General features: G+C 72.5%; 8 protein-coding genes across 8 annotated transcripts; 4 read left to right on the forward strand and 4 right to left on the reverse strand.

Moving 5' to 3' along the window:
- Positions 1-725: 725 nt before the first annotated feature.
- AURANDRAFT_63200 (hypothetical protein) lies at positions 726-2,849 on the forward strand (the record flags this gene model as incomplete). The annotated part of the gene is made up of 2 exons (XM_009037359.1): positions 726-2,081; positions 2,631-2,849. 2 exons carry the CDS (start codon positions 726-728, stop codon positions 2,847-2,849), a joined length of 1,575 nt encoding a protein of 524 aa, XP_009035607.1.
- Positions 2,850-4,356: 1,507 nt separating this feature from the next.
- Positions 4,357-4,575, forward strand: AURANDRAFT_8924 (hypothetical protein; the record flags this gene model as incomplete). Its single annotated transcript, XM_009037166.1, has 1 exon — positions 4,357-4,575. A coding segment is annotated over one exon (219 nt), but the record flags the coding sequence as incomplete, so codon positions are not given.
- Positions 4,576-4,768: 193 nt separating this feature from the next.
- AURANDRAFT_63201 (hypothetical protein) lies at positions 4,769-6,214 on the reverse strand (the record flags this gene model as incomplete). Its single annotated transcript, XM_009037531.1, has 2 exons — positions 4,769-5,433; positions 5,503-6,214. The coding sequence occupies 2 exons, from the start codon at positions 6,212-6,214 to the stop codon at positions 4,769-4,771; spliced, it is 1,377 nt and encodes a 458-aa protein (XP_009035779.1).
- A 745-nt stretch (positions 6,215-6,959) lies between these two features.
- AURANDRAFT_53252 (hypothetical protein) lies at positions 6,960-8,275 on the reverse strand (the record flags this gene model as incomplete). The annotated part of the gene is made up of 1 exon (XM_009037530.1): positions 6,960-8,275. The coding sequence occupies one exon, from the start codon at positions 8,079-8,081 to the stop codon at positions 7,038-7,040; it is 1,044 nt and encodes a 347-aa protein (XP_009035778.1).
- A 179-nt stretch (positions 8,276-8,454) lies between these two features.
- AURANDRAFT_24517 (hypothetical protein) lies at positions 8,455-9,528 on the reverse strand (the record flags this gene model as incomplete). The annotated part of the gene is made up of 1 exon (XM_009037529.1): positions 8,455-9,528. A coding segment is annotated over one exon (1,074 nt), but the record flags the coding sequence as incomplete, so codon positions are not given.
- Positions 9,529-11,238: 1,710 nt separating this feature from the next.
- Positions 11,239-11,735, forward strand: AURANDRAFT_63203 (hypothetical protein; the record flags this gene model as incomplete). Its single annotated transcript, XM_009037360.1, has 2 exons — positions 11,239-11,578; positions 11,731-11,735. 2 exons carry the CDS (start codon positions 11,239-11,241, stop codon positions 11,733-11,735), a joined length of 345 nt encoding a protein of 114 aa, XP_009035608.1.
- A 44-nt stretch (positions 11,736-11,779) lies between these two features.
- On the forward strand, positions 11,780-12,442 carry PDE9 (hypothetical protein; the record flags this gene model as incomplete). Its single annotated transcript, XM_009037361.1, has 1 exon — positions 11,780-12,442. A coding segment is annotated over one exon (663 nt), but the record flags the coding sequence as incomplete, so codon positions are not given.
- Positions 12,443-13,674: 1,232 nt separating this feature from the next.
- Positions 13,675-16,317, reverse strand: AURANDRAFT_63204 (hypothetical protein; the record flags this gene model as incomplete). The annotated part of the gene is made up of 1 exon (XM_009037528.1): positions 13,675-16,317. The coding sequence occupies one exon, from the start codon at positions 16,315-16,317 to the stop codon at positions 13,675-13,677; it is 2,643 nt and encodes an 880-aa protein (XP_009035776.1).
- Between the last annotated feature and the right edge of the window lie 173 nt (positions 16,318-16,490).

Here is a 16,490-nt window from a genome sequence, read left to right on the forward strand (position 1 = left end):
AGGCGGCCGGCGTCGTCGTGGCCGTCCGCGAGCAGCGCGACGCGGAGCCGGTGGCCGAGGAGCACGGAACCGTCGGCCGCGCGGCGGCACGCGTCGGCGTCGCTCTCGGCCTCGAAGACGGCGTAGGCGAGGCCCGCGTGCTTCCGGCCGGCGTCCTCCGACGAGGCGCCGTCGGCGACGAGGCGGATGGTGGGCCGCCGGCCGTCGACGGCGAGGTGCGCCGCGAGCTCCTCGGCGCCGGCGTCGTAGGCGAGCTGCGTCACTACCAGCGTCGCCTTCTTCTGGTTGCGCCAGCGCGCCTTCTTCTTCTTTTTGGGCGGGTCCGTGGAGTCGGGCTGGCTGCGCTTTTTGCTCTCCATTTTGCTGGAGCTGGCTTCCATCGCTCTCCGGCCGAAGGTTTTGCCACTGGGGGGTTTTGCGGATGTTTTGCGAGATGCGCCACTCGAGAGCTCTCCCAGCGGTGTCGCGATGGACTCGGAGGCTGCGTGAGTAGCGGACACGTCGTCGTCTTCGGAGCGGCGTAGCCGGCGTGTACGCCGGTCGCGGCTGGATGCTCTTTTTGTCGGAGTTGAGACTCGCTTGAAGAATTTGTTGAAGCAGCAGCCTCTCTCGTGATTTGCCCGCCTCGTGGATCGGTGCGTTCGGCGTAAGTACAACCACATCGCCATCGGCGTTGCCAGCGCGACAACCCCTGTGCCGCCAAGCACACGCGCCACAGCACGACGATGCTCGTCCCAGCCCTGCGCAACCAATCCGCAACCACGCTGAGCAACGCGGTGCAGATGCTCGCCTGCCGCGCGCTGATCCTGTGGATCCGCACGACGCCGCTGTGGCTCATGGCCGTCGCGCTCCACGCGCTGCCGGCGGCGGCCGCGTTCGCGGCGCGGCACTACGCGCTCTACCTCTGGTGCCTCGGCGAGCTCGCGTTCGTCAACTACTACATGATGCTGCGCTGGCGCGTGCGGCGCGCGCCGGCGCCGCGGCGCCACGAGTGCGCGACCGCCGGCGACCGCCGGCGCCTCGCCGAGCGCGCCGTCGACGACATGTGCAACCTCGGCGCCTCGAAGCAGGCCTTCCTCGCGGGCTGGTTCCACGGCGCGACCTGCGTCACGCGCGACGCCTTCGAGCGCTGGACGGCGTGGGCGTTCTTCGACGCCGAGCCCCACGAGCTCGAGGAGGACGCAAAAGCGGAGCTCCGCGACCTGGTGACGTGGTTCGAGCGGCGCGTCGGCCACGTCTTCCCGCGCCGAGGGCCAACAGCAAACTGCATCCGCCTCAAGTACGACGCGGTCAACGACGTCTACCGCCCCTTGATGTACTACTGGTGCACGTGGCACCTCTGGGCGCTCGGGCGCCTCGTCGTCCGCCTGCTCGGCTTCCGCCAGGACGCCGCGGACCGCCGCGTCTTCTACCGCGCGTCGGCGGGGCCGGGGACGCCCCTCGTCTTCGTCCACGGCATCGGCATCGGCTTCGTCCACTACGCCCTGCTCCTCGCGTCGCTGCCGCGCGAGGCGCCCGTGGTCCTCGTCGAGTGGCCCCACTGCTCCCAGTGCCTCGACGGCCGCGACCCGCCGAGCCAGCAGGCGACGGTGGCCTCCGTGCGCCGCGCGCTCGCGAGCCGCGGCCACGGCCCCGCGGTGTTCCTCGCGCACTCGCTCGGCACGACGGCCGTCGCCTGGTGTTTGAAGGCGAAGCGGTCGCCCGTCCGTTCCGTCATCCTGATCGACCCCCTCTGCTTCCTCCTCGTCGCGCCCACGACCGCGTTCAACTTCCTCCACCGCGCGCCGTCGAGCGCCATCCAGCTGCTGCTCCAGTTCTTCATCGCCACGGAGCTCTTCACGGCGAACACGATCCAGCGCCACTTCTCCTGGACGCACAACACGCTCTTCGTCGACGATCTGCCGGCGGCGCGGTCGACGGTGATCCTCGCGGCGAAGGACCTCATCACGAACGCGCCGCTCATCCGCCAGTACCTCCAGCCGGCGGCGTCGCGCGGCGACGTCGACGTCCACTTCCACCGCGGCCTCGAGCACGGCGAGCTCTTCCTCCGGCCGGCCCTCGTCGCGCGGACCGCGCGCGCCGTGCGCGCGCACTGCGGGTTGCCTTAAGCCGCCTTCCCTTTCCGTGCCGTGCGGGCGCACAGCGGGTTGCGTTACACCTTTGGGTTGCGTTACGCCGCTTTCCCTTTCCGCCGCGCCGCCGTGCGGCTCCACGGCGTCGCGCCGCGCGTCCCGCGCGGGTGGACGAAGCCCCGCGGCGGCGCGGTCTCGAAGCGCGGCTCGCGCTCCGCGAGGTAGCGGGCGACGGACGGCAGCGCCGCGCAGTGGCGCACGAGCGCGCCGACGAGGGGGTAGGCCGCGCGGTCCGCCGGGTGGAGGTAGCCGCAGGCCTCGAAGCCCTCGACGCAGTCGAAGAAGCAGAGGTCCGCGAACGAGAGCGCGCCGCCGGCGAGGAAGGCCACGCCGCCGACCGCCGGCTGCTTCCGGAGCCAGCGCTCGAAGGTCTCGCACCACCGCGTGTGCTTCGCCGTCATGCGGTACCGCGCCGTCGCGTAGCAGACGCACAACCCGAGGCAGTTGCGGCCGGGGCAGACCGCGTCGCAGAAATAGCGCGCCAGCCACGACCCGTAGTACAACTCGTCGTACATCTCCTGGATCGAGCAGCACGCCGACGTCGCCAGCGACAGCGCCGCGGGATCCGATGGCGCCAACCCGGTGGCCAACCCGCAGTACTGGGCCGCGGCGACGGTCTGGGCGACGCTCACGCAGGCGCCGCCGCGCGCGTGCTGGACGACGGGCGCCTGGTCGAAGGCGAGCGGCGACGCGTCGCCGAGGGCCGCGCTCTTGTAGGGCAGCAGGCCCGCGGGGAACTCGAGGCGCACGTCGTCGAAGGGGACGTCCTGGCTCGCGAGGATGAGCCGCAGGCACTCGCCGCGGTTCGCGGCGTCGAAGTAGATGACGCGCCAGCCGGCCCGCGGCTCCAGGGGCAGCAGGGGCTCCAGCGGTTCGGGCTCCGGGGCCGCCTGGCCGACCCGGAAGAGGCGCATGATGCGCGCGAAGAGCCGGCCGAGCTCGTAGCGCACGGCCAGGTTCGCGGCCCAGAGGATCTCGACGGCCGCGGCGAGCATTAGTAGTGGTTTTTGTCGGGCTGCTGCCTTTTCTTTCTTGGGCTTGGGCTGCTGCCTTTTCTTCTTGGTCCGAGCTTTGGTCTTTTAAAAAAAAAAAGTCTACTGGGGTCAGCGCTGTCGCCGCGACGACTCTGTCCTCGACGACTCCGTCACCGAGCTGGACGACGGGCAGCCTCAGGCCGCGGACCAGACTCGATGGGGAGCGGCAACAAAGCAGGGTGAACGTCAACGTCTGGTTGGTTGACATAACGGGGCGATCGATAGTCGGCTGCCTTCGGCCGTCGCAGCGCCGACGCGGTCGCTGCCGACGGCAAAAGAGCACACCGCTGGTCGCCGAACGCGTCTCGTGACACGCGCTGCGAAAGACGCGATGGCCGACAACGAGCTCTACGCCGAGATGGAGGAGACGTGGGGCAAGCGCGCGGCGCGGGGCATGCGCACCTGCGTGCGCGGGCGCGAGGTCCTCGTCGACGGCCGGACCGGCGACGCGGCGCTCGACGCCGCGCCGGCGAGCGACGAGGGCCCCGAGGCCGTCTTCCTCCGGGAGTTGGCCGCGACGCGTAAAGCCAAGGAGGAGGCGAAGAAGGAGCAGCAGGGCGGCTCGCGCGCGGCCCAGCGGCGGCGGAAGCGCGGCGGCGCGTCCCAGTCGCCCGCGCCGCCCGCGGATCGGAACGCCGCCGACGACGCGAAGGCGCTCAAGGAGGCGAACGTCCCGGACGCGAAGCCCGAAGCGAAGAAGCCGAAGACGCCCCGGGAGCCCAAGGAGCCCAGGGCCAAGAAGCAGAAGAAGTCGCCGGACCAGCGGAGCCTCTTCATGACGTCCCCCACGTCCCACCTCCTCGGCGGCAAGACGTCCAAGGCCGACGCGGCGAAGCAGCGCGAGCTCTCCATGGCGCCGCGGAACGTCGGCGGCGGCCTCTGGGTCCGCGACACGGCGCTCGGCTGTGTGCAAATCAAATCTTCAACCCGACTTCAATGTGCGCGTATTCGAATGGTTTGACACGAGCACTTCCGCCGTGCTTCGAGAACTCGCTGAGAGCAATCGATTCGTCCAAAAATCAGCCGAATCGACTTCGATTCGACCGAGCTCGAGAATTCTGAAGTTTGGCCCCGACGTCCCAGCTCACTGGTTGATTTGCACACAGGCGCTCGGGCCCGACGGCGCGCCCGAGGCGTCCGGCTGCGTCTCCGTCGGCGTGCTCTACACGGCGCGGCTCCACGCGACGAAGAAGCGCTTCGACCACCGGTCGAACCCGAACTCGCCCTTCGTGTTCCCGTTGGGGCGGAAGGTCGTCGTCGACGGCTTCGAGCGCGGCGTCCTCGGCATGCGCGTCGGCGGCGAGCGCGAGGTCGTCGTGCCGCCGGACCTCGGCTACGGCGCCGAGGGCGCGCCGCCCAAGGTCCCGGGCGGCGCGACGCTGCACTTCACGATCAAGCTCGTCCGCGTCGGCGACGCCGACGGCGCGACCGCCAAGGCCGAGCCGACGCTGCGGCGCCGCGCGCGCGGCGCGCGCGGCGGCGCGCGCGCGCACAAGAAGCGCAACGCCGCGGCATGAGAGAGGGGTGGTCCCCCCCCCCGGGAGGCGTCCGACGACGCTCCGGCGCGCGACCCCGAGCTCGGTCCGCCGCGCCCCGCTAACCTTATGACACGTTACACAGCGAGTTGAGGAGCGCGTTCAGGTCCGCGAGGCCGACGGCGTTGCCGACGTAGTACGGCGCGCCGAGCTTCCGCGACGGCCCGGTCCGCGGGTGGACGACCCAGGGGCACGCGCCGCCGACGCCGCCGCCGCAGCAGGCGCCGCCGGGGCACGTCCCGGCCTCGTCCACGCTCGCGGCGCCGTGGGCGAAGCTGGAGAAGCCGATGTAGTGGTGCGCGCTGTTCGCGTCGAAGAAGCGGGGGAGCGTGATGCCGAAGGTGTCGTGGACGTCGTAGCGCGACCGTCGCAGGTGCGCGAGCTGGAGCGCGTGGGCCTTCGCCAGCTTCGCGTTCGTGCGGTACTCGACTTCGCGGTCGTCGTGGCGGCGGAAGGAGTAGGCCGGATTCGTCCGCCAGACCAATCGCGTCGTCTCGGGCGCCGCCGCGGCGAGCGCGTCGACGAACGCCTTCCACGCGTCCACGTAGGCCTCGACGTTCACGTCGCGCAGGTCCCAGTGGCCCATGTTCACGACGACGACGTCGGGCGCCGCGGCGAGGATCGCGGCGACGAGGGACCCGTCGTCCCGGGGCACCTTGTTCGCGGCGAGGAAGCGGACGTCGCCGCGGCTCCGGATCGTCCAGTTGCCCGCCTTCGTCGTCGCGTCGGGGCCTACGAAGGGCGACGGGGTCGGAGTTCTTCCGGCGAGAATTGCGCGAAAAAGCACTCCCGTCGCTCGACGCCGGTCGGGGCCGGCGGGCTGGGGCTGCGGCGCCAGCGCGTCGGCGACGAGGCGCGTGTGCGAATCGCCGACGAAGAGCACCGTCCGTCCCGCGAGGCATCGCGTCGCCTCGTCGCGGTCGTAGACTCGGGGCGCGCACCGCGACGGGGCCCAGGCGAGCGCGCCGTCCCGGAAGGTCCAGCGCCCGACGTCGGCGCGGTGCCTTCGAGACGCGAAGGACGAGCACGGCCGCGAGGCGTCGACGGCGCGCGCGGCGGCGTCGACGGACGGGAGCCCCCGCGTCGCCGTCAGCGGCCGGCAGAGCGGCCGCGGCTGCCGCCCCGGCGCCGCGCCGGGCGCGAAGGCCAGCGTCTCGTTCTCGAACATGAGCAGCACCTCTAACGCGTACGCGCCGGCGTCGCGGACGTCGCAGCGCAAGGCGTAGCCGTCGCTCGCGGCGTCGACGGCGCAGGGGGCCAACGACGGGCCGACGAGGCGCGCGGCGAGGGACGCGCCGGGGCCCACCGTCGTCGTTATGTTGCAGCGCGCGGTGCTCCCCTCCATGACGAGTGGGCTCATGACCCACCGCCCGCCTGCGGCTGGGACCGGTCCGCCGCGGCAGAACTTGGCCACATCGTCCGGCGTGCCGTTCCAGATGGTCGGCGGGCCCAGGGTCGCCGCGATTGGGCTGCTTGCAGCGACGCTCGCCGCGACGGCGAGCAGCCGGATCATTGGAGCTGCCTCATGGCTGCGCCCGGCCCATCGTCACCTTTACATCTGCAACATGCATTTGAGCACTCTCATTGCAGTGTGTCGTGGCATGGCTCGTGCTCGTGTGCTCAAGGTCGTCAACGCAGCGTCAACAGCAAAAAGCGCAAGCCATGCGCATGTCTGAAACACACACGCAATCGTAGGTCTTGCTCGCGTGCCTCGCCGCAGCCTCGGCGTTCGTCCCGGCGCCCGTCGCCAAGGCGCGCCTCGCGCCGCTGCAGGCGGAGAAGACCTTCGTGGAGACGGTGCAGACGGCGATCCGCATCTTCCAGGAGTCGACGTCGCAGGGCGCGGACTTTAAGCAGGCCGTCGCCGACGCGCTCGCGGGCGAGTACGACCGCGCCGCGGCCCAGGCGACGCTCGACGACTACGTCGCCTCGGCGCCCTGCGTCGTCTTCACCTGGAAGCCGTCGCCCTTCAGCCAGAAGGCGCTCAAGTACCTGGACGTCGCCGGCGCGGACGTCAAAAACGTGCGCCTCGACGACCCCTGGGCCGAGGGCAACCCGCTGCGCGCGGAGCTCGGGCGCATGGTCGGCCGCACGTCCGTGCCCTCCGTCTTCATCGGCGGCAAGTACGTCGGCGGCTTCGACGGCGGCGTCTCCGAGGACCAGCCGGGCATCCTCGACCTCGCCTTCCAGGGCAAGCTCCGGCCGCTCCTCGAGGACGCGGGCGCGCTGAAGTAAGGAGGACAACCCAAACGCAAGTTCAAAGGGCAGTTCGGTTAAAGAAGCCCACGCGCGCGCGAGGAACGCCGCGCGGGGTGGAAAGAGGGGCGCGAATTCGGTCAGACGACGGCGGCGGGGTCCTCGGGGTCCGCGGCCGCGCGCGGGTCCTCGTCGCCGTCGGCGGGCGCGGTCGAGGGCGCGACGGACACGTTCGACGGCGACGGCGGCGCGGGCGTCGCCGGCGGCGTCGGGTCCGCGGCGGCCGGGCTCGGCGGCGCCGCCGGCGCCGCCGGCGGCGGCGCGGGCTTGGCCGGCGGCGGGTCCGCCATGTCGTTCGGCGGCGCGATGGGGCCCGGGCTGATCTCCCACGTCGCGACCTTGTAGCCCATGACGCGGTGGAAGTCGCGGTACTTGACGTCCGTCGGGAGGAGGTACATGGGCCAGGGGTCGACGCCGAAGACGTCGACCCAGGGCACGGGCGCGAAGTTGCCCTTGGGGCCCCGCTTGCGCATGCGGTCGATCGTGCCGATGCCCGTGACGATCGCGTAGATCTGGTTGTACATCATCGTCGCGACGAACATGAGCGTCGCGATGGACACGGCCAGCAGCGCCGCGACGAGGCCGCTGCAGGCCGCCGACGGGTACGTCGTGCCGTTCGAGTAGTTGGTCGCGATGAGCGCCAACGCGTAGACCGCCTCGACGATCGTGTAGAGCAGGAAGAGCATGAAGTGCTTCTGGTTGTTCGCGCCGATGCAGTTGTTCATCCAGGGGCAGTGGTGGTCCATGCGCACGATGCACCGGTTGCAGATGCGGCAGTGGTGGGACCGCGGCGGTTTGTACGCGTCGCAGCGGCCGCAGATCGTCTCCGGGATGCCGCTCTCGCTCGCGCGGATGAGGGGCTGCGCGTGGCGCGGCACGGCGCCGGGGTTCGTGAACATGGTCTTGAGCTGGCTGATCAACGCCATGAAGCTCAGGAAGAAGTAGAGCGGCACGTTGTAGATGCCCCAGCCGCCGACGACGGCGACGTAGACGACGACGATGTCGCTGTAGAGCGTCAGCACCCAGAGCATGGACGACATGACGGCGCCGGGGTTGTCCCGCTTGTTGCACCAGTAGCGCGCCCCCTCGTGCGTCCCGCAGACCGCGGCATCGAGCTCGTCCATCGTTTCCAATCGGTTTTCGATCCGCGCTCAGTCAGGCGGCGGGGTGCGGAGTCGCGCGGGGACCGCCGGCCGCCGTCCGCCGGGGCCGCGGGCGCCCGCTGGCGTCGCGCGGCGCGTCGGGGCGGTCGGCGGGGGGGGGGCGGATAGCGGCTGCCAAAGCCAAGACGGGCGACTATTGGCGCCCAAGTCCTTGCCACAGTCGATGTATGACGAAATTCCTGTTTCGATGAAGATCTTGAAGTGGATACAGGCCTGGATACAGCTTGCAATGCCGTGCGGCGCCGGCGAGCCGCGAGGTCACTCGTCGCGACACGCGCACCCTCCCTCGTCCTTCGTCTTCGGTGTATCCAGACATAAGGACCGCGCGAGTCTTTCACGCGCGCTCGAAGAGGAAGGGGTGGAGCTTGGCCGTGGTCGCGCTGGGCCGCGCGTCCGGGTCGATGGCGAGGAGCTCCTGGACGAAGTCGACGAAGGCGTCGTCGGGCGGGAGGTGGAGGCGGCGCGCGAGGGTCGTGTGCTGCGGGAAGACGACGACGAGGGCCTCCTCGGGCCGCTCGGCCGAGGACGCGGAGTCGTCGTCGCGCGCGGCGTCGCGGCGGCCCGAGTCGAAGCGCTCGTAGACGTGGCCGCTCCGCGTGAAGAAGGCCGCGCGGTTCGGCGCCCGCTCGACCATGGCCCGCGGGATGGGGCCCAGGATGCCCTGGAGCCGCGCGAGCATCGTCGCGACGGAGTCGTTCTGCAGCAGGACGTAGCCGCCCCAGACCTCCGCGAGCACGCAGCCCAGGGACCAGACGTCGACGCCGGCGTCGTAGTCGAGGCCGAGCACGACCTCCGGCGCGCGGTAGGACCGCGACTGGACGTAGGTCGCCAGGCGGTCGCTCGCGAAGCACGAGCTCCCGAAGTCGATGATTTTGACGGACCCGGCCTCGTAGTCCTCCAAGACGATGTTCTCGGGCTTGATGTCGCAGTGGATGATGCCCAGCGACGCGCAGTAGGCCAGCGCCGCCAGGCACTGGCCGGCGATGGTGCGCACGCGGCCCCGCGTGAAGTAGCGCTCGTCGCGGTCCCGACAGAGCTTGCCGTACTCGTACAAATTCTCCTTGAGCAGCTCCGTGACGATGACCAAATGCTCGCGAAAATAAAACGCGTCGAGCAACGTCACGACTCTCGAACAGCCGCCGCCCGCGCCGAGGTACCGCAATAATTTGATCTCGTCGAGCGACTGGTCGAAGAAGTCCTTGTTGTTCTTCACTACTTTCAAACAGACGCGCCGCCCGGAAACGCCCGGCGCGTGGTCGACGGCGGCGTAGGCGCTCGAGAAGGCCGCGCGGCCCACGAGGGCCTCGACCTCGTAGCGGCCCGCGAGCGACGACCCCGGCTGGGCCGCGAGGTCCTTGCCGAGCTCGAAGCCCGTCTTCAGCTGGTCGAAGACGACGCGCAGCGGGAAGCTGCCGAGGGCCGACGCGCACCCGGGCGGCGCGTCGTCCGCGGCGAGGCTCGCGGCCGCGCGGCGGAGCGGGGAAGAGGCCGCGCGGAGCCGGTCGCGCCTCCGGCGCCGGTCGCACTCGTCGCCGCCGCTCCGTCGCGGCGGCGGCTCGAGGGGGCCGAGGCGCGCGAACTCCTCGGCGGTCACGGGCACGAGGGCGAAGCCCGGGCCGTCGTCGTCGTCCCAGTCGTCCGCGTCCGACGGTTCGCCGCCGCCGTCGCAAACGACGGACGGCCGCGACGCCTCCGAGCCGTCGTCGTCGTCGGCGACGCGCGGCGGCGAGGGCTCGCGGCGCCGCGCGCCGTCCTCGAGGGCCGCGCGGCCCAGGGCCGACGCCTCGAGGAAGCCCTCGAGCTCCGCCTCGGCCGCGCCGTCCAACACGACGCCCGCGGCGCGGCACCGCCGCGCGGCGTCGACGAGGTCCGCGACGAGCGCGGCGGCGGTCTCGGCGCCGTCGTCGCCGGCGTCCTCGGGGTCGCCGCCGCGCACCGCGCGCTCGACCTGCTCGGCCATGTCGTCGTTCCACGACACGCGCGGCGCCGGCGGCGGCGCCGCGGGCTCCGCGGCCGTCAGCGCCAGGGACGCGTAGTGCAGCTTCCGCGCGAAGTGGAAGTTCTCCTCCTCGCTCGCGTCGTCGTCGTCGTAGGACGACGCGTCGCTGCCGTCGTCCCGGCGCCGCCGCCCGTGCCGCGGCGGCGGCGCGCCGAAGGCATCGCTCGGCGGCCGCCGCCCGGCGAGGCCGTCGCGCGGCGGGCGCGACGAGTCGGCGACGTCCGTCGACGACGTGCCCGCGTCGCTGTCCGCCGAGGGGGACCGCGCCACCGGCGAGGCGCGCATATCGTCTCGCGACGCGAACGCAGCCCCCGAAATTGAAAACCTCCAGCTGGGACGACCGCCTCAAACATCTACCTCCACAATCTTTGCCCCGACCTAGCAAAACCTGCCATAGCTCTCCTCTCCACAAGAAATTGTGGCCGAGCGGCGTCTCGCTGCGCCCAGTCCAACTCGCTCGGGGGCCCCGGAGGGGCGCCCGGCGCGGGCACCATCGCGAGCTACATGGTGCTCGAGCTCGAGGAGGAGGGGGGCTCCAAGGCCGCCGCCTCCTCCGCCGGCGCCCCCGAGGACGCCGGCGCCTCCGGTGCGCCCGAGGAGCCCGCCGAGACCTCCCCGGCCCCGAAGCCGCGGCGCAACAAGCGGCCGTCCATGCTCGAGCGCGGGTCCGGGGCCGCGGGCTTCTGGTTCGGCTCCCAGCTCAGCGAGCACAACGTGAACATCGAGTACCAGAACACGTTCAAGGAGACGCACGAGGAGGCCAAGTCGAAGAAGAAGAAGAAGAAGAAGGACGGCGGTGGCGCCCCCCGCACGCGGAGCCGCCGCGTGTCGTCGTCGACGGCCTTCTTCAACAAGTTCCTCGGCTGCGCGTACCGCAAGTCGCGCGACGACCTCGCCGACGGCGACGACGGCGGCGGCGGCGACGACGACGCGTCCGACGAGTCCGAGTCCGACGACGAGGGCGGCGCGGGCCTCCAGCGGGGCCTGTCGAAGCGCGTGTCGTCCTTCGCGGGCGGCCGCGCGGCCAAGGCCGGGTCCGTCGACAGCGACGACGGCGACAGCTCGGGCAGCGGCCGCGCGTCCGTCGGCAACCGCGCGTCGCGGAGCGGCATCAAGCGCATGACGCCCACGCACAAGTCGTTGTCCCTGGCCGCCATCGACGCGTCGGGCCTCGACGACTTCGAGGCGGGCCACAAGTTCGCGCACTACCGCTTCGGGAAGAACTGGGAATTCCAGGATTTTCCCGAGCACCCCTTGAACCGCGAGCTCGACTGGTACGACTACCTGGCGCACACGGAGCTCTGCACCATGAACTACGACGCGCTGCTCCACGGCGACACGGAGAAGCTCGCGGAGATGACGCGCGTCTTCATGAACCTCCGGTTCCTCCAGACGCTCCGGCTGAAGACCGTGTGGAAATCAAATCTTCAACCCGACTTCAATGTGAGCGTATGCGACCGTTTCGACGCAAGGCTTTCTGCTGTGCTTCGAGAACTCGATGAGAGCGATCGATTCGTCCAAAAATCAGCCGAATCGACTTCGATTTGACCGAGCTAGAGAATTCTGAAGTTTGGCCCCGACGTCCCAGCTCACTGGTTGATTTCCACACAGGCTGAAGACGGAGACGCTCGCGGCCTTTCTGGGCGACGTCTGGCGCATGATGCCGCCGAAGAACTTCTACCACAACTTCTCCCACATCTGCGACGTGAGCCAGTGCATGTACACGCTCCTCGTGGCCACGCGCCTCGTCGGCCGCTTCGACCCGCTCGTCGTGTGCGCGGCGATCTGCGCGGCGATCTGCCACGATTTGGAGCACCCGGGCCTGTCCAACGTCTTCCAGAACTCGGAGAAGACGGCGTTGTCCCTGCGCTACGACGGCAAGTCGCCCCTGGAGAACCACCACTGCGCGTGCTTCGACCTGTTGGTGACAAAGCACGGCCTCCTCGACAAGCTCAACGCGGCGGACGGCGCCAAGTTCACGGCGCTCGTGAAGCGCATGATCCTGACGACGGACATGGCGAACCACAACCAGCTCATGTCGGCCGTGCGCGAGCGCCTCGAGGGCGGGCAGAATTTGTTGGCCGACGCCGAGGGCACCGCGCTCGTGCTCAGCCTCGTGCTCAAGTGCTCCGACATCAGCAACCAGGCGCGGCCCTGGCGCACGGCGGAGCGCTGGACGGGGCGCGTCTACGAGGAGTTCTACCACGAGGGCGACCTCGACCGCGCCGCGGGCCGGCCCGTGTCCGCGCTCCACGACCGGGGCACGAACAACATCGCCAAGTCCTCCGTGGGCTTCATCACCTACATCGTCGAGCCCCTCTACAAGCTCCTCGGCGCGGCCATCCAGGCCTGCGCGGGCCGCGGCGAGGACATCCACGTCCGCGTCGTCGACGAGTGCCTCGTGACGCTGAGCAAGAACAAGGAGCGGCACAAGCAGGTGAGCGAGGGCCTCGAGCCGACGCCCTTCCAGACGGAGGACGACATGGTCGCCCAGGACCACAACGACCGCCTCCGCGAGCTCGCGGGCCGGCCGGGCTGCAACGGCTACCAGCAGCTCATGCAGGAGAAGCGCTTCAACTACCGCGCGGCGCACGACGGCTCCATCGGCCGCGTCGACGACGAGGACGCGAACGCGGACCGCTCCTGCAAGCCCATCGCCGACATGGTCCAGTTCTTCAAGGCCAAGGGCGAGTCCACGACCTACGGCGAGGCCGCGGCGCGACATCACGAGCCGGCCGAGCCCGCGCCCGAGGAGGTCAAGGCGCCGGACGCCGACAAGGACGCGGCGCCGCCGCCGCCGGCCGCGGCGCCGCCGGCGCCCGAGCCCGAGCCGGAGCCGGAGCCGGAGCCAGAGCCCGTCGCGGCGCCCGAGCCGGAGCCGGAGCCCGTCGCGGCGCCCGAGCCGGAGCCCGTCGCGGCGCCGGAGCCCGAGCCCGTCGCGGCGCCCGAGCCGGAGCCGGAGCCCGCCGCGGCGCCCGAGCCCGAGCCCGCCGCGGCGCCCGAGCCCGAGCCCGAGCCCGCCGCGGCGCCCGAGCCCGTCGCGCCCGCGCCGCCGCCCGCGCCGGAGCCCGCGCCGCCCGCGGCGGTCGCGCCGCCGCCGGCCGAGCCCGCGGCGGCGGCGCCCGCGCCGCCGGCGACGCCGACGGCGGAGATTTTGCCCGCGCCCGCGCCGACGCCGACGCCCGGGAAGAAGATGAAGCGCGTCTCCAAGGCCGAGGCGGCGCTGCGGCGCGAGGCCAAGGCCGCCGAGGCCGCGGCGATCGCGGCCGGCGAGCTGCCGCCCAAAAAATCGAAGAAGCGGACGTCGACGCTGAAAAAGGTGTCGGAGCAGGCGGCGAGGAATCCCGAGGCGTCGCCCGAGGAGCCGTCCCCGGGGGGCAAGGCGGGCGAGAGCAACGGCGGCGGCCTCTCCGTCAACGGCGCCGCGGCGAGATAGACCCGCCCTCGCGTCGCTCGCCCTTCTTCCCGAGCACCATCTGCTTTTTTCCGCACGCCGCCTGACCCATCGCGCCTCCACTCGTCGCCTGGCATGTAAACACCTACCCCCCTCGCCCCTTAGTAGGCGAGCGTCGGTCGGAACGGGCCGCCGTCGCGCGCGTCATGCTCCCGCGGCGCGGGCGCGGCGCCGGCCTCGTGCCACTCGCACTCGTAGGACCAGGACCAGAGGCCCGGCCCCGCGGGCGAGAGGTGGTGGAGGAGCGCGAGCGCGCCCGGCGCGACGGCCGCGGTGTGCTGGAGCGACCCTCGGTGGCTCGCGGCGTTCCGCGCGTTCCCGCAGTCCATCGTGAAGTCGAGGGGCTTCTCCCCCAGGTTCTCGACGGCGAAGGACACGCCGTTGCCCCCGGCCGTGAGCGCGTGGATCGTGAAGCCGTGCTCCGGGTAGGGCGACGCGTCCCCGAGCGTCCTGAGCGCGACGTCGACGGCGTCGCCGAGCGCCGCCGCGTCCGCCGGCGCGGGCGACAGGGCCAGCGGCGCGTCCGTCGCCGCGTGGACGACGATGGACACGTCCGCGGCGCGCCCGCCGCGGAGCCGCGCGCCCGAGGACCAGGCGATGACGACGTAGGCGCCCGGGCCCAGGAGGAGCCGCGGCGTCGCGACCTGGCGCTCGAGCGACGGGAACGCGGCGTCGACGAGGTCGTAGCCGCCGCCGTCGCGGCGCCGCAGGACGACGAGCGCGAGGTCCACGTAGGCGTCGGCGCCGTCGCCGCGCTCGTCCGCCTGGTGCGCGGCGACGTAGCAGTCCGCGGGCGCGCCGCCGCCGGAGAGGACGAGGTCCGCGTACGCCGCTGCGTCGCCCTCGGCGAGCGACGCGTCGAGGGACGCCGTGCGCCAGGCGCCGCCGCCGCTCGGGTTCAGGTGGCACGCGCTGAGGAGCGCGAAGGTCGCCGCGGCCGCGCGCCAGTCCATCCAGAACGTGCCCGGCTCCTTGCGGCGGTCGCCGCCGTCGCGCGGCGCCTCGTCGACGACGCCGTCCGGCGGGCCGACGCCGCCGGCGTCCCGCAGGAGCAGCGCCTGGCGCCGCTCGTGGCCGTCGGCGCCGCCGAGCACGTCCGCGGCGCGGAGGAGCGTGTAGACCGTGTCCGCGCGCGCGTCGCCGTCGTCGTCGTCGGGCGTCGACGCCGTCACGAGCGACCCGGAGTCGAGCCAGAAGCGCAGCTTCGCCCAGAGGTCGCCGGACTCGAGGTCGCGGCGCACGCGCGCGTCGCCGAAGCGCACGGCCTCGCACGGCGCGCCCGTGAGCGCGAGCAGGCCCTCGTAGGCCCAGCCGCGCCGGAGCGCCGCGTAGGACCCGAAGGCCTTGGCCGCGGCCTTCTCGAGGAGCTGGGCCCAGGCCTTGTCCCGGTCGCCGCAGGCCGTGAAGAGCACGCCGCCGCCGGCGCCCGCGTGGCACGGCGCGAGATCGTCGACGGCGACCGTTCGGGCCGTGCCCCGCAGGAAGAGGCGGCAGGCCACCTCGTGGGGCCCGTCGAGGGCCGGGAAGCAGGCCTCGACGGCGTCGGGCCGCTCCGCGAGGGCGTTCATGGCGCCGCAGAGCCAGCGGTCCTCGAGCAGCCCCCCGCGCGCGTCGCCGGGCCGCGCGCGCGCGGGCCCGAAGAGCGCCGCGCGCCGCGCGGCCTCGTCGTGTCCGCCGAGGCAGCGCCGCCAGGCGACGGGCGCGGCCCGGAGCGGGTCCGCGGCGTCGCGGGCGATGGACTCGGGCGCCGGCGGGAACGCGCCGTCGACGTAGGCGCCGTCGGCCTCGAACGCCGCCGCGGCCGGCGCCTCTCCCGCGGACGCGTCGCGGTACGCGAGGGCGCAGCGGAGGCGCCAGGGCTCGCCCGGCGCCTCGACGGCGGCGCCGGCGAGGCGCACGAGGGCGAAGGGCGCCGCGACGACGGCGCCGGGCGGCGCGTCCGCGGCCAGGTTCCGCGAGCCGCCCAAGTCCGCGCGGACCTCGACGGCGGCGAGGCCGCAGCGCTCGACGGCGAAGGTCCAGGCCCCGCCGGCCGCCGTCGCGTGGAGGTAGACGCCCGGCGCGACCTCGGCGCTCCGGAAGGCGTCCGGCGGCGCGCAAGAGCCGCACTCGGCGATGCCGCCGCTCCGGAGCTCGCGGGTCGGCGCCGCGCGCGGCGGCGCCGCCGCGGGCGCGGGCGCCGGGCCGTCGCCGGGCGCGGGGCCGTCGAGGCCGCCGGCCCACCACGCGAGGAAGGCCGCGAAGGGCACGACGCCGTCGCCGGCCGCGTCGACGCGGCGGCGGATCGCGCGGACTTCGGCGTCGTCGTAGTCGCCGCCCATGTCGCGGAGGAGGGGGCCGACGTCGGCGGCGTCGACGGCGCCGCGCCGCTCCGGGTCGTAGGCGCCGAAGTGGGACCGGAGCGCCCGGAGCTCGCCGCCGCCGACGCGGTGCGCCGCGCACGCCGCGGCGACGGCCTCGGGCTCCGCCGCGGGCGCCGCGTCGCCCGCGCGGTCGTGCTGGCTCGCCGCGAGGCGCGCCGCGTAGGCCTCGAGCTCGCCGCGCCGCGCCTCGAGCCACGCGTCGAGCGCCGACGCCGACTCGAGCTGCTCGAGGTCGCCCGCCTCCCAGGCCGGCGGCCGCAGCGAGCTCAGGCCCGACGGGATCGGCGCCGCCCGCTTCTCGAGCAGCGCCGCGTCCCGGCACGCGGCCTCGTAGCGCGCCCAGAGCGACGACCGCCGCTTCGCCAGCGACGGCGACGCCATGCGGCGCGGGTCGGCGGCGCGCGACGACGATCAAAACTGTGTGGGCTGCCCGCAAGTTCAAGAATCGGCTTTCAGGCTTGAGCCGGGGAGATCGTTGCATACGACATGCCTTTTTTCGGTTGGGGCCTTAAAGGCTGCCCGTAGACTAGTCGTCGTCTCGCGCCCGTCGCTGC

This window comes from Aureococcus anophagefferens (genome assembly GCF_000186865.1).
Source record: "Aureococcus anophagefferens unplaced genomic scaffold AURANscaffold_6, whole genome shotgun sequence".
NCBI lineage: Eukaryota > Pelagophyceae > Pelagomonadales > Pelagomonadaceae > Aureococcus > Aureococcus anophagefferens.